Source organism: Phalacrocorax aristotelis, chromosome 11 (genome assembly GCF_949628215.1).
Source record: "Phalacrocorax aristotelis chromosome 11, bGulAri2.1, whole genome shotgun sequence".
NCBI classification, from domain to species: domain Eukaryota; kingdom Metazoa; phylum Chordata; class Aves; order Suliformes; family Phalacrocoracidae; genus Phalacrocorax; species Phalacrocorax aristotelis.
The window spans coordinates 11,607,581-11,620,692 of NC_134286.1; the positions used below are offsets into that span (position 1 = coordinate 11,607,581).

A 13,112-nucleotide genomic window follows, 5' to 3' on the forward strand; every position below is an offset into this window, starting at 1 on the left:
CCATGGGCCCTGGTTACCCACGTGGCTGGGAAAAAGAACTGCCTTCTACAGCACTGACTAACTGTGGGCTGTGCATGAAGGAGACACCCGCAAGGAAAGCAGCAGGTCTTGGCACCCAAAGGGAGTGGTGGGTCCATTTGCACCTCCTACATACAAGACAGGCTCTCCAGGAAAGGCCTGGACTCCCAAAGGACCAACACATGGACATTTGCACTGTGCAGACTTCCTCTGTTCCGAGGGAACAAAGGACAGATCTTGAGCAATTGGAGGCCCAGCAGGGTCCACCTGCTGACCACCACAGGGGGATGGGTAAGTTCCAGTTGGAGGAAGCTCCCTAGTGTGCAGCTGAGTATTCAGCCATAGGATCTGCAACAGTCTCAATGGGTCCAAGAACCCCACACCGACCAGCCCAAAGTGGATGGGCAACAGGTCTAGGTGGGAGACATCAATGGCTTGAACAAAAGACAAGCTATAGAGTATGAGCAGTTTCTGCTGCACCAGAATCAAAACCAAAGCTGATTGCCCCACAGGTCAATGATTTAGGAATAAGGGAAACAAGATCCTCCTGCCACAAAGCTCCATGTGCTACATGTCCAGTCTTCCAGGAAAGCTGCAGCTTGCTCTTTACTCTCATCCCAACACCAGCAAGGAGTTGTCAAGGCATTGCCTGCACCAACCATTACTTCTGGCCCTCTATCCTCCAGCTGGACAGCCCCATGCAGAAGCAGTTCCTCTTAGAAGTCTTTGGGTACAGTTCTGTGGCAGAAGCTCCTCAATCTCTCATTACACAGACTGTTCTCAGCAAAGGAATGGCCACTTTTACCATCAGCAAGCACTCTCAGGATCACCAGGTTGGCAGCAGCCACTAGGTCACAGGAATGAATGGTTTTAGGCAACCGCTGGCTGCAAGAGAAACAGCAAGCAGTCAGCAGTTCTGCCCAAGATGGGCCTGAAATTTAGGTAGCTCCTTGTGAGCTGGCAACACATCTGCCAAGTCCACAGGAGACCCTGGCTAGACCAGGCAGAAGCAGCTCCTCACCACGCACTGACAAGCTGCTCCTCCTGAAATCCCCTGCGCAGCACACTGGGCTGGAAAGCTCTCCGAGTAAGTACACAGCAGGCCCTGGCTCCAACACCCGTCCTTTGCAAGCTGAGCAGTAATCCACAGTCCCAGGACAAGGATGTCCATAGCTATCCCACAACTGGCAGGGGATGGGTGTGCCAGAACATGCAGAGGGTCCTGTGCCACCAGTGGCATTAACCAAGAATGGCAGCTGCTGGGGCAGCCTGGAGCTTGTGCTCAGCTGAGTGCTCACCACTGCTAACAGGCTTTTCCTTGGCTGCCTTTGCCTCACGGGGTGCACAGAGAGGCAGCTGTGGCACAGTGAAGGGTGATGCCCCACGTGCCTAACTGCAAAGTTTGTGGGGGCCTCCAGAGACATGGTGGGCAGTGGGGCTGACTCTTTTAGTTGGTGGTGATACAGAAAGTACTTCTCAGTCTTGTGGTTCACAGATCCAAGGAGACAATAGCCAAATGGTGTGAAACATGCTTCCCTCTGCAGGCAGAGCTTGCTTGCTATGCCTGTGTCCCAAAGGCAGTGTTACTGGTCCCTCACAAGCAAGATGCCTTGAAAGCAGTGGACAAATGGAACAGCATGGCTAGGGCTGTGGAATCACTTGGTGAGCTACAGGAACCAGCAAGTTTAACACCTCTTATTCCACCGGGCAGCAGGACAGTCTGTTCCCCATCAAGCAGACTCCCCCTGGGCACCCCTGTGCCAGCAGAAACCAACAGTTCCTTATCCAGGTCACTCCAGTGTGCTGCCACTTGAGCCGTTGCCTCACACTGTCTGTTACGGAGTGTGGCTCTTGGAGGGCAGGTTGGGATTCCCCTGGCTGGGGGAACCTGCTGTTTCTGGCAGAGCAGCTCTGCTTTGCTGTCTAAGCAGCACTGACATCCAGGGCTTCTCCTGTCTTGCAAATCAGCCCACTGCTGCCAGGAGAGGAACCAGGAAGAGTCTGGAGATGGCACATGAGGTCTCTTGTGAGAAGGTTCTTGTCTTTGTTTTCCCTCCTTGGCACACCCTAGTCAGGGTTTTACACCTCATGAAATCCCACGAAGGGCAGCAAAGCCCTGAGCCTGTGATGCAGGTATGTGTCGAAGCTTGATGCACCAAAGCGAGTCCCACCATAAGCTGCAGGCATTTTAACTAGATCACATAGATTACCTAGAAGATTGTGGCCTATGAAAGACCAAGCAGAATGATACTACACAAGTGTCCGAGGGCCAAGCGATGTCTTGTCACTGTCACTATGAGCACCTTCCATCCTGAGGGACCCCAAAGCACTTTGCAATCTTCCACAAGCAACTGACTCAAGTTAATGATAGGAAATGGGGCAACAGGCAGTGAAAATCTCCTCTCCAGCTGGAACTCCACGAATGCAGAATGGGGTTATCCGGGACACGGGGCTGGCAACTCCCCAAAGCTGCAGCGATCTTTGGGCAAGTGGTAGGACTCCAATCTAACACTGCAAGACAGAGTGCCTCCAGCAGCTCATGTGCTCCCTCAAGATTGTTCTAAGTTCAGCTCTGGCTGAGGAGAGCCCACCTACAGCATCACCAGCACCACTTCCTGCAGCACCCTGCATTTTCCTTGAATGTTTCCCATCCAAGCACTGACCTGGCCCAATCCTGATTAGCTTATGAGATCTGAGAAGGTCACAGCTCGGAGGTGGTGTGGGGCTGCAGGTGGATTATCATGCCAAACCACGCTGTCCCCTAACCCTGTAAATCGAGCTCTCCGCTGGCAACATGAGGATGTTAAATCCCTGAGTATCCTCGCTAAGAGTGTGAGCTACAGGCAGCACGCTGGCACCGGCTCCTCCCGTCTGGGCCCTGTGTGTCATAGAACCATAGACGTTAGAGATGGAGAAGCCCCATTAGGTCCCACTCCGTCCTTTCCCCCCCAAGGGCCAGTGCAGGATTGTTCCCTAGCGTCTCATCCAGTCCTGGGCAGGAAGCTTCCACCCCTCGCTGTTCAGTCTTCCCTGCGTCTCTCGGACTGAGCTATGCAGGTCCCCTCCCTCCCTCCTACTCACTGTTCAGCAGGCTCTCGGGCCCCTTCTGCGTGTCCAGGTTGGGCTGGTTCTGTTGATTGTAAAATCGCAGCAGACACTGCTGGTTGCAGAAGTGTTTGATTTGCCCCCGCCAGTGGATGGTTTCCAGCAGCTTCCCCTGACGCTTGCAGGCATGGCACCGAGCTGCCTAAAGCCCGCATCAGCAGGAGAGAAACAACGAGTAACTAACCACACCCCTTCCGAGTGCAACACAACTCTCCAGTGAAAGGTGCACATAGCAAGGTGCTGTGAGCTTCCCCACAGCAGTGCCCTGCCAGTGCCAGCCGGGGACTCCAGCGGTGCGAACTTCTCACAGCAGCACTAGCCGCAGATCCAGCACTGTGAGCTTCCTCAGTGCAGTGCTCTGGCAGGATCAGCTGGGGACTCCAGCTACGTGAGCTTCCCCGTAGCAGTGTCCCGTCATTGCCAGGCAGGACTCCAGCAGTGCCAGGTTCTCCGCAGCAGTGCCAGCCAGACTCCAGCAGTGCGAACTTCCTCAGTGCAATGCCCACTTATCTGGGTGCCGTGCCCACCACAGCACTTAGCACAAGCTGCCAGTGCCAATACTGACCTTGAAGTACCAGAGCAAGTATTTGCTTTTGCAGTCTTCACTACAGAAGTCCCAGGTGCTGCCCTCCAGCTGCTCGGTGACCGCCCGCTGGCAGGTCTGAGAACAGTAGGTGCAGGTGATGCAGCACAGGCCCAGGTTCTTGGTGAAATCCTGTTTGTAAAGAAGCACACACCCTGCGGAGAAACAATAGGAGTGAAACCTTCCCAGGATGAACTGGGGGCCTCCCTGACCCAAACATGACCAGAATCCAGGTCTGCGGAGACAACAGAGCACACGCAACACACTGTAGGGAACAATCCAGCACTGGCCCCTGGGGCTGGGATAAGATGGGACCTCATGGGGACTTGCCATCTCTCACCTCCATGCTTCTAGGAAGAGTCTGACTCCAACCTCCTGTGTGCAGGAACCCAGCAGGCAGGGCAAGGCCAGGTCAGGCCAGCCCAGACGCAAGAGCGTAGAAGTGCATGATGACAGGAGGAGCGGAGCTGCCACCTGCTGTCTCCCCAGCCCCCAGAGAGAGAAAAGCTGTGAGAAAGCCCTCCCCAAGGACACAATGAATGGTAAAGATCTTGCCCTAGGGCCTGGCTGGACAGCAAGCCATCCCCACGACAGTCCTCCCTTCACTGCATGGCAAGGCTCTTGCCCCAGGGCCTGGCTAAGACAGTCTCCCCTCTGTTCCTCTCCATGCTCTCTTCTCCACCCCCAGCATGGGCTGGCATGGGGGTCTGCCTCTCCCGTGCCTTCCCCAAGTACCTTCGCTGCAGAAGTTCTTCTCCACTCCAGAGAAGCGGATCTTCTCATGCAGCAGCTTCTCCTGCTTGCAGTGCTCACACTGAGACACCACCCCACGCAGCCGCTTGAAGTCCTCACAGCAGTCCTTGCAGCAGAACTGATACACCTTGTCCTGCCAAAGAGACCGCCACCAGGTCAGCCAGCCTGGCAGGAGGTCCCCACATTTCTCAGGGAAGCAAGAGCAAGACTATGGGGCTGAGCCAAGTTCCCAGCTCTCCTGGAACAGGGTTTGGCAGAAGTGGTCTCCTCCTGCCCTTCTGACATCTGCTGAACATCAGGAGTGCAGCACTCAGCACAAGGTCTCGAGGCACATCTCTGCAGCTAAGGCATTCAGAGCACTGCTGCAGAAGGCACTCTGCTTTGAGCAGGGAGAGGAAGGAACCCTGAGGTCCTCACTGGGATTGGCCTCCACCTCAACGTCCCCTGGGGGAAAGTCCTCACCTGCCAGTCTAGGATTTCTGGCTTCCCGCTGAAAAGATTGTGACAGTAATGGCAGTTGAGGTGGATCCCACCTTCCGGGCTGGTTCGCTGCAGGAGACAGAGAAATCTCATGGAGGGAGAGGCACACAGAGGGCAGCGAGCACCCACTTCGCAGTGCTACCACCTCCTGCCTCCTCCACTGTTCACAGCAGTCTGTCTACCGCTGCTCAGACCTGCACTTGCTGCCACTGTCAGCAACTTACAGTCAGTCCATCAGGTAATGTCTCAAGCTCCTGGAGAGCAGATTCTTGAGCAATTTCACTTTGCTTCCAGTGTACTGGGTCCAGTTCTTCTCAGAAAGGCAAACTTTTAAGCTGCCGCCCCTCTGGATTTGAAAATATTAAGGGACAGGGCTCCAATACCTCTTCTGAGAATTCCTCTAAAAGATCTTGAAGCATAGGTGACTGGTTTCTATTTTCAAGGTAATGCAACTTCAGTATTCAAGCAGCTGTTCTCATCCCACCTTCCTCTGCTAGATCTAACAGCCATTTAGCACTTGGTGTCTTGTTCACAAAGATATGTTTATCAATAAAGTAATCTTCCTGGTTTTCTTTCTGATAACCTCAGATAAGGTGCTCTGCAAGTACATGCATTTTTCAAACCCAAATGTAATTTTTCTCTTTTTTCAGCATAGCTCCCATTTTTTCTTCAACATTGAAAATAAAGTGGACATCAGATGAACATCCTTCCTACCTGTGCAACATTCTAGGTAGCTCTTTTGATCCCTAGCCCCCAAACTTTACCTCCCTGTTCCTCTACTTGTACTTGCAATAACTTAATTAATCCTTCCCTCTGTGGCTGTGAACTGAGACGCTCATAGTGAATGGCTTATCTGCTGTAATCCCAGGACCTTTTCAAAATCCTTACTTTCCCAGGACTTACATTCCCACACTACTTGAGTAAAGCTGATACAGGGTCTTGCACTGAACTGTGTTTAAGCACATGTTAGGAGGAACCAAGTCTTGTCAAACAATCCAGTTGCTTTGCTTTCTGTGACTGCTCTGACCTCACCATGAGTTAACACTTCACTGGTTTCTGTTTCATCTGCAAAATTTTATCACACTTACATTGACTTTATTGCCAGAAGATTGATGAAGATGTTCAAATCCTTGGGAAAGGATCCCCAAGAAGCCATCTTGAAACACTCTTTTCAGTGTTTTGTCTTTGACAAGTGTGTTCTGAGATGTGCCAGCAAGGCAGTTCCTAATGCAGGTTATGCACAGGTTTACTCATACACTAAAATGATGATTTCCTATGCAATAATTCAAGTTAGGTGAATTAGGTGACATCCCCAGTGACTGGAAAAAGGGCAGCATTACACCCATTTTTAAAAAAGGAAGAAGGGAGGACCCTGGGAACTACAGACCTGTCAGCCTCCCCTCTGTGCCTAGGAAGATCACGGAATAGATCCTCCTAGAAGCTATGCTAAGGCACATGGAGGACAGGAAGGTGATTTGAGGCAGCCAGCATGTCTTCACCAAGGACAAGTCCTGCCTGACCAACCTAGTGGCCTTCTATGATGGAGTGACTACATCAGTAGACAAAAGGAAGAGCTATGGATGTCATCTATCTGGACTTCTGTAAAGCTTTTGACATGGTCCCCCACAACATCTTTCTCCCTAAACTGGAGATACGCAGTTGGTGGGTGGACTGTTCAGTGGATGAGGAATTGGTTGGTTGGATGAATCCAGAGGGTTATGGTCAATGGCTCAATGTCCAGTTGGTGACAAGTGATGTCCCTCAGGGGTCCATACTGGGACCAGTACCATTTAATATCTTCATCAGTGACATAGACAGTGGGACCAAGCGCACCCTCAGCAAGTTTGCAAACAACACCAAGCTGAGCGGTGCGACTGACACGCCTGAGGGACAGGATGCCATTCAGAGGGACCTAGACAAGCTCAAGAAGTGGGCCCATGCGAACCTCATGAGGATCAGCAAGGCCAAGTGCAAGGTCCTGCACCTGGGTTGGGGCAACCCCCGGTATCAATACAGGCTGGGGACGAAGGGATTGAGAGCAGCCCTGCGGAGAAGGACTTGGGGGTATCAGTGGATGAAAAGCTGGACATAACTCGGCAATGTGCGTCCAGCCCAGAAAGCCAACCGTATCCTGGGCTGCCCAAAAAGAATTGTGGCCAGCAGGTCAAGGGAGGCTATTCTGTCCCTCTACTCTGCTCTGGTGGGACCCCACCTGGGGTACTGCATCCTCTGGAGCCCGCAGCACAGGCAAGACATGGACCTGTTGGAGCGGGTCCAGAAGAGGGCCACAGAAGTGATCAGAGGGCTGGAACACTTCCCCTAAGAACAAAAGCTGAGAGAGTTGGGGTTGCTCAGCCTAGAGAAGAGAAGGCTCTGGGGAGACCTTATTGTGGCCTTCCAATACTTAAAGGGGGCTTATAAGAAAGATGGGGACAAACTTTTTCGTGGGGCCTGTTGCAATAGGAAAAAGGGTAATGGTTTTAAACTAAAAGGATAGATTTAGGCAAGACATAAGGAAGAAATTTTTTACAACGAGGGTGGTGAAACACTGGACCAGGTTGCCCAGAAAGGTGGTAGATGTCCCATCCCTAGAAACGGGACTCTGAACAACCTGATATAGTTGAAGATGTCCCCGCTCATTGCAGGGGGTTAGATTAGACGACCTCTAAAGGTCCCTTCCAACCCAAACTATTCTCTGATTCAAGTCTTATGAAGTCTACAAATGTAACAATTCTACAGGTACCCTATGAACACCATTTGTTATCTCAGCAAATACTACATCAAGTATTTATTTTAGAAAAAACACTGAAAATCCAAAAACATGCAAAAAACACCCAAAACAAAAACCACAAGAAAAAAAACCCAAACCCCAAAACCAAATGCTGCAACTTCCAGTAACTAGCTCTCTACCTCTAGATTCTCTAAATTTTCTCAGTTGCCTAAGGCATGTCCTGGCCTACGTTTTGCAGGTCTTCCTGGCGTTGCTTTGCTCTTTGACAACTGTACAAAACTAAGATTCTTCCAGTCATCTTTGAATACCAAAAACACTTCACACATGTTGAAACTTTACATCAGAAGATTAAAAACCACCAGTCAAGCCTCTGAGGATTATTAGACATGGGGCATCCAGGCCAGCTGGTCATAAATTTTTAGACAACACATCCTAGAGGACTTACGTCCCTTGGTGACACCTGGTTCAGAGGGCAGCCCCTTTCCACCCCACTACCAGGTGCCCACTGTGCTTTGCTAGCTTACTTGTGCTTTTGCTCATGCCCTTGTAAGGCAACTATCCCAATCCACTCATGCAGCACAGCTCTGCATTGCAGTCCTATTGGGCATAACATGATAGACAGGAGCAAATTACAGCCCATCTTATCCCAAGAGAGGAAGGGGGAGATAGGGCCAAGACTGAGTTATTGGAAACTACAGTCACTGCAACTCCTGTGCTCCAGCAGAGACTTTCTTGTGAACCACCCCGAGGAGCTTGAGGAAGGTGGAGTGTACTCTGCTAAGTATGAAAGGAGGCATGAGCTCTATGGCCCAGCCCAGCATGAAGGATATTTCAGTACCTGGAATTTGGTCCAGCAGCTGGGGCTACAGAACTGGTAGACAACCCGGTCTGTCTTGTTGTAATAGCAGGGTTCAGATAAACTCTTTCTGCAGAAGCTGCAGGGTCTAGGGGGACCTGATGAAACAGACAGGAATTGGTGAGGGCAGCAGCACAGGACGTGGGACTGGATTCTGAGGGCAGCATGCAAGCTACTCACTCATCCTCAGTCTGTCAAGCTATTATCAAAAAGCAAGGGACAAGAACACCAGGAAACTAAGAGCACCAGATTCTGCTAGGACAGAATAACTGTTAAACATGGATGGCGAGCAGAGTGGTTCAAGGAAGTGACACTGGCTTTACAGAAATTTGGACAGAACAGGCTGCAATACTTGAGCCAGAGACCATACCCATTCCTGGGCACCCTGGTACTCCATGTAATGGAAAAAGGGCAGTGCCAGCACAGTACGGCACTACAACTGCTTCCTGCATTCTCAAGAACAGCAATGTACTCTACCTCTTGGTATTAAGACGCCTACATGCTGCAAGGGTTCCTCCCTCTCCAAATCTCCTTCCACTTGTCTCACTGGACTCCCCCCCAGGCAAGCAACATGCCTTCTTTCCAGTCTCATCCACAAGCAATAAATAGTACCAAGGAAGGAGTTAGAGTGGAGAGGTGACTGGTTCCCTGTATGTAGGTGCTCTTACCGACCAAGCCTGACTGCTTCACTTTGTGAGAGGTAGTGCAGCAAATGGAGCAGAACAGGCCCATCTTGCCACTGCGATCCACATTGGGCAACATGTCGAAGTTCTTGCACAGCGTCTTGCACCACATGCACGGGTAGACCCGAGTGTTCTTCTGCAAACACAGAGCAGAACAGAGCTGCCAGAGAGACCATCACCCCCTGCAAGATCCGACCCTCATATCCTACCCCACTACTGTATCTACCACAGGGCAGCTCTCCTGCAGGGAACACCTGATGCCAGAGCCAGGCTTATACTCTGCAAGATCACGTCATGGTAGCAAAAAAAGGCTGCCTTCGGCACCTCATCTTCTCATTTCAAGGGTACCCTGGCAGAAATACAGAGCTTGGCAATCCCACAAGACAGTTAAGTGAAGCCTGCTCAGGCCACAGAGGAACATATCCAGCCAAGCTTTGGGGGGACATCCAAAAGAAGCCAGCCCATGTTAACTGCATATACCAGTGTCACTGCACAGTCCAGCTTATTGAGTGCCTAGGCCCACACAGAATAAATAAATTCTGTTTGCCTGCTTCAAAGTTTCCCCACAGCAATCTCTTAAATGTTTTGTCAGCAGTCGAACTGAGCCTGTCAGGCCAAGGGGATTTAAGTCACCTGTTATGCCATAAAGTGCCCTGTGCCACACCAAGCAAGGGAGCTGTGTGCCCACAGAGACCCCGCACCCCAGGCAGCTGACTCCACACACCTTCTTGTAACTGTTGAGACAGGCAGAGTTGCAGAAGCGTTTTTGCTGGCCTTCGTGGAAGAGGTACTCCAGGGGCAAGCCCTTGTTGTAGATGTAAAGTCCACAGTTGTCACAGCAGTTGGTTTTCAGCCCCTTGGTGGCCCGGAACTTGGTGAAGCACGCATCGCTGCAGATGCGGTGAACCACATTCCCATTGCTGACCTCATGCTGGATCTGCAGAGACATCACTGCTGTCACTCCCTCAAACCACCACGTGCCTCCTTCTGATGCACGTGCACCACTACTACCGCAGCCCTTGGGATAACAGGCTGTTACACCAAAACCTGGGCAAGTGCCATACTGGAAGCTGGTCTGGATTCAGACTAGCCTCCCTTGCCAAAAATCAGTGGAGCAACTGGGAGAGTGGAGTGGCAGGAAGCAATGAGCTTCAGGGTAGGGAGAAGCAGAAGCCTTCTTTCTTCTGCTGGAATAAGGGCTAGTTCACAGTAATGAGGAAACACCTGGGAGCAAGCCCAAGCCAACTCAAGGGCTGAGGCCTCACACCACGGGAGAACGTGGCAAATTCCCTGTGATGGTCACAGGTGGGGCCAAGTGCTGTAAGTCACAAGCACCTCTTCCAAGACATGGGAAAGACAAGGGATTTGTTTACCTCGCCAGGTTTGTGGCAGACGCTGCAGCGGCTGGTGTCCGAGGCATCTGCAGACTGAGGTGCTGGTCTGTGCTGCTGGGCCTCATAGAGGGAGAGGCAGACAGATGTGCAGAACTCATGGAAAGAGCCACCTGAACCAATCTGGGCAACCACAGAGTCCTTGGTGTTCCAGATCTCCCTGGGGATCAGGAGGGGATGTATTAGTGCAGGGACACACCTGTCCTGCCATGAAGGGACAGGATGGCATGCTGCAATGCAGGGGACTTTCAGGTGTCCCAAAAGGGTGGCAAGAACTGTCTCACAGCAGCTTCTATCCAAGCCCAGAGGGGTGGTGCCTGAGACAGAACATGCAGAATGTTTTGAGGAGGCTGGGATATGAGGCATTGAGCCTGGGGACAGGCAGGGAAATGCAATAATATGAAGAGGGTGTAGGGAGCATGGGATATGCAGTGTGTGAAGGAAGACATGGGCAGCAGCTGGCAGGAGCAATGTGTGTGAACAGGAAGCATGAGGGTCACAGGCATGGGGACTGGCAGGTAGGGCTGTGGGTAGGTGAATGGGGTCACAAGTGTGGAAGGATTGGGGAAAGGGGAATGAACACACACTTTTTACAGAAGGTGCATATCTTCTTGCCAGGTGGTTTTTTTGAGAAGGTGGTGAGGCAGGAGCTGGAGCAGAAGAGCTGAGGGAGCCCTTTACGCTGGTAGGCAGTCTGGCCCTTCTGCAGTGGGGTCCGGCAGTTGGCACAAGTCATCTTGGTGACAGCAGAGCGGGCAGCTCGCTGAGCCATCTGATTGCGTAAAGACATGCGAGTTGAGCGTCGGGTACGAAAAGGAACAAAATCCTCATCGTTGGGATCATCCACCATTGCATCAGAGTCTTCGTCAGAGACCGGAACTGGAAAGCAGCAGAGAAAGATGCACTCAAATCCCTCATTAGGAACTGAGACAGAAACCTCTGCCATGAGACACATGCTGGGGCTTTCTGGGATCACTTTTCTGGAGTCCCTCTAAATGCTTTGTACCTGTCTGGGTGGAATGATAAAGGAACCCTTAAAAGATATTCTGTTGGAATTGGAGACCAGTCAGGAGGTCTTTATGCAAACTGGGCTTAAGTACAATTCCTCTCTAGGAAGTCATGATTTGTCAAGGTTGAGCAGAAGGCCAAAGTGTGAACATTTACAGCAGAAAACCTTCCAAGAACCAGCAGACCTTAAAGGGAACAAGCTGGATCACCAGCCTCCAGCACAAGCTGCAAAGGCAGACAATGAAGGAGCAACACACAAATACTAAGGAATTGCAGGGTGACACTCTATGTCTCAAAGAACAGAGACTTCACGTAATTCTGCAGGAAAATCCCCCAAATGCAACCTTCCTTCAGACAGCCTGCTGCCATAGAGACAAAGGAAGAAACTTCCTGGCTAAGGAGATGGAAGGTGGGTTTCCTGGGAACAACCCCAGAGTCTCATCCTATTACTTTGTGCTTGGTGTCCACATACACTGTAAAAGTAGTACAACCCTCCCTTCAACCTAAGTACCCTGAGAAAGCAAGGCAAGTACCCTAGGATGAAGACTCACGGGGTGAAGGGACCTTTCACGAGGAAAGTCTGCACAGAAGCTCCAGAGTTCCCACCGTACTCACACCACGAGCCACCTGCCCGCAATGAGCCTGTGCCCTGCTCTCTGGCTGAAAAGAGGCACTGAGCAGCCCTAGTTACTCACTGCTCTCAGAGGAGTTCACAGTTTCAGGCCTGGTTGTTTCTGATCTTCTGGCTCGTTCGCTTCTTTTCTGCTCCTAGAAGACATTCAGAAAATACTTAGGCTAACCATCTGCTAGGACAACCATGAATAAATATCCCAGATCATGGTGGAGTTCCAACTTCTGGGATTTGCTTTCCTGATAATTAGGCTGAAAATGGATAAAACTTGATGGATACCTGACCAGAGATGGCAGGATGGGGGAGAGGGAGAAGTAGGTTTATGAGAATGACATTCCAGCTGGGGGTAGCAGGGACAAACTGACACCTGTGACAGAGTGATCCCTATGCTGTAATGTGGAGACATGCAAACTCCTTCCCAGAGAGGTGACAAGACAGGCAGTGTCCCTCACGGAGTTTGACAACAGCCAGCTACCCTCTATGCATCTGCAGCATACATACTTGACTGCATTATCCTCACCTTCTCAGTTGGCAGCTCACTTCCCTTCCCAGACAGACCTTCTCCTGGAACATAAGCACAGAATAAGCTTGCATCTAACATCTTGCTTTTCTCCAGCAAAAGAGGACAGGTGTTCTTCAAGTACAGCGACCCTTTGGGTCAGTCTGCACATGAAGCTTCAGATGGTCCTGACTAACAAGCACAGTTCTGGTGGTGATCAGACACAGGAAAGCTCCTAAACCCACCACCTGCAGTTAGAGATCCAAATACACAGCTTGGGATGAATCCATTAAAGGGGGAGATGTCCCTGCATGGGGAAGGCATGCTGGGCAGTTGCTTCCAACAGCTTCTGACCAAAACTGAGCATCTCCTGA

At 51.2% G+C, this 13,112-nt stretch overlaps 1 protein-coding gene across 4 annotated transcripts in view; it reads right to left on the reverse strand.

Moving 5' to 3' along the window:
* Nucleotides 1–13,112, reverse strand: part of ZMYM3 (zinc finger MYM-type containing 3) — a 34,486-nt gene that overhangs the window by 8,674 nt on the left and 12,700 nt on the right. For 3 of the 4 annotated variants that reach the window (XM_075106910.1, XM_075106908.1, XM_075106909.1), the window contains exons 3-13: nt 12,760–12,803; nt 12,304–12,376; nt 11,188–11,479; nt 10,583–10,760; nt 9,934–10,146; nt 9,195–9,345; nt 8,509–8,624; nt 4,922–5,008; nt 4,442–4,592; nt 3,689–3,861; nt 3,100–3,265 (exon numbers count right to left, since the gene is read on the reverse strand). In XM_075106910.1, coding sequence (XP_074963011.1) covers nt 3,100–3,265; nt 3,689–3,861; nt 4,442–4,592; nt 4,922–5,008; nt 8,509–8,624; nt 9,195–9,345; nt 9,934–10,146; nt 10,583–10,760; nt 11,188–11,479; nt 12,304–12,376; nt 12,760–12,803 — 1,644 coding nt within the window. The remainder of the gene's footprint in view (nt 1–3,099; nt 3,266–3,688; nt 3,862–4,441; nt 4,593–4,921; nt 5,009–8,508; nt 8,625–9,194; nt 9,346–9,933; nt 10,147–10,582; nt 10,761–11,187; nt 11,480–12,303; nt 12,377–12,759; nt 12,804–13,112) is intronic. The other variant, XM_075106911.1, reaches the window with a different exon arrangement.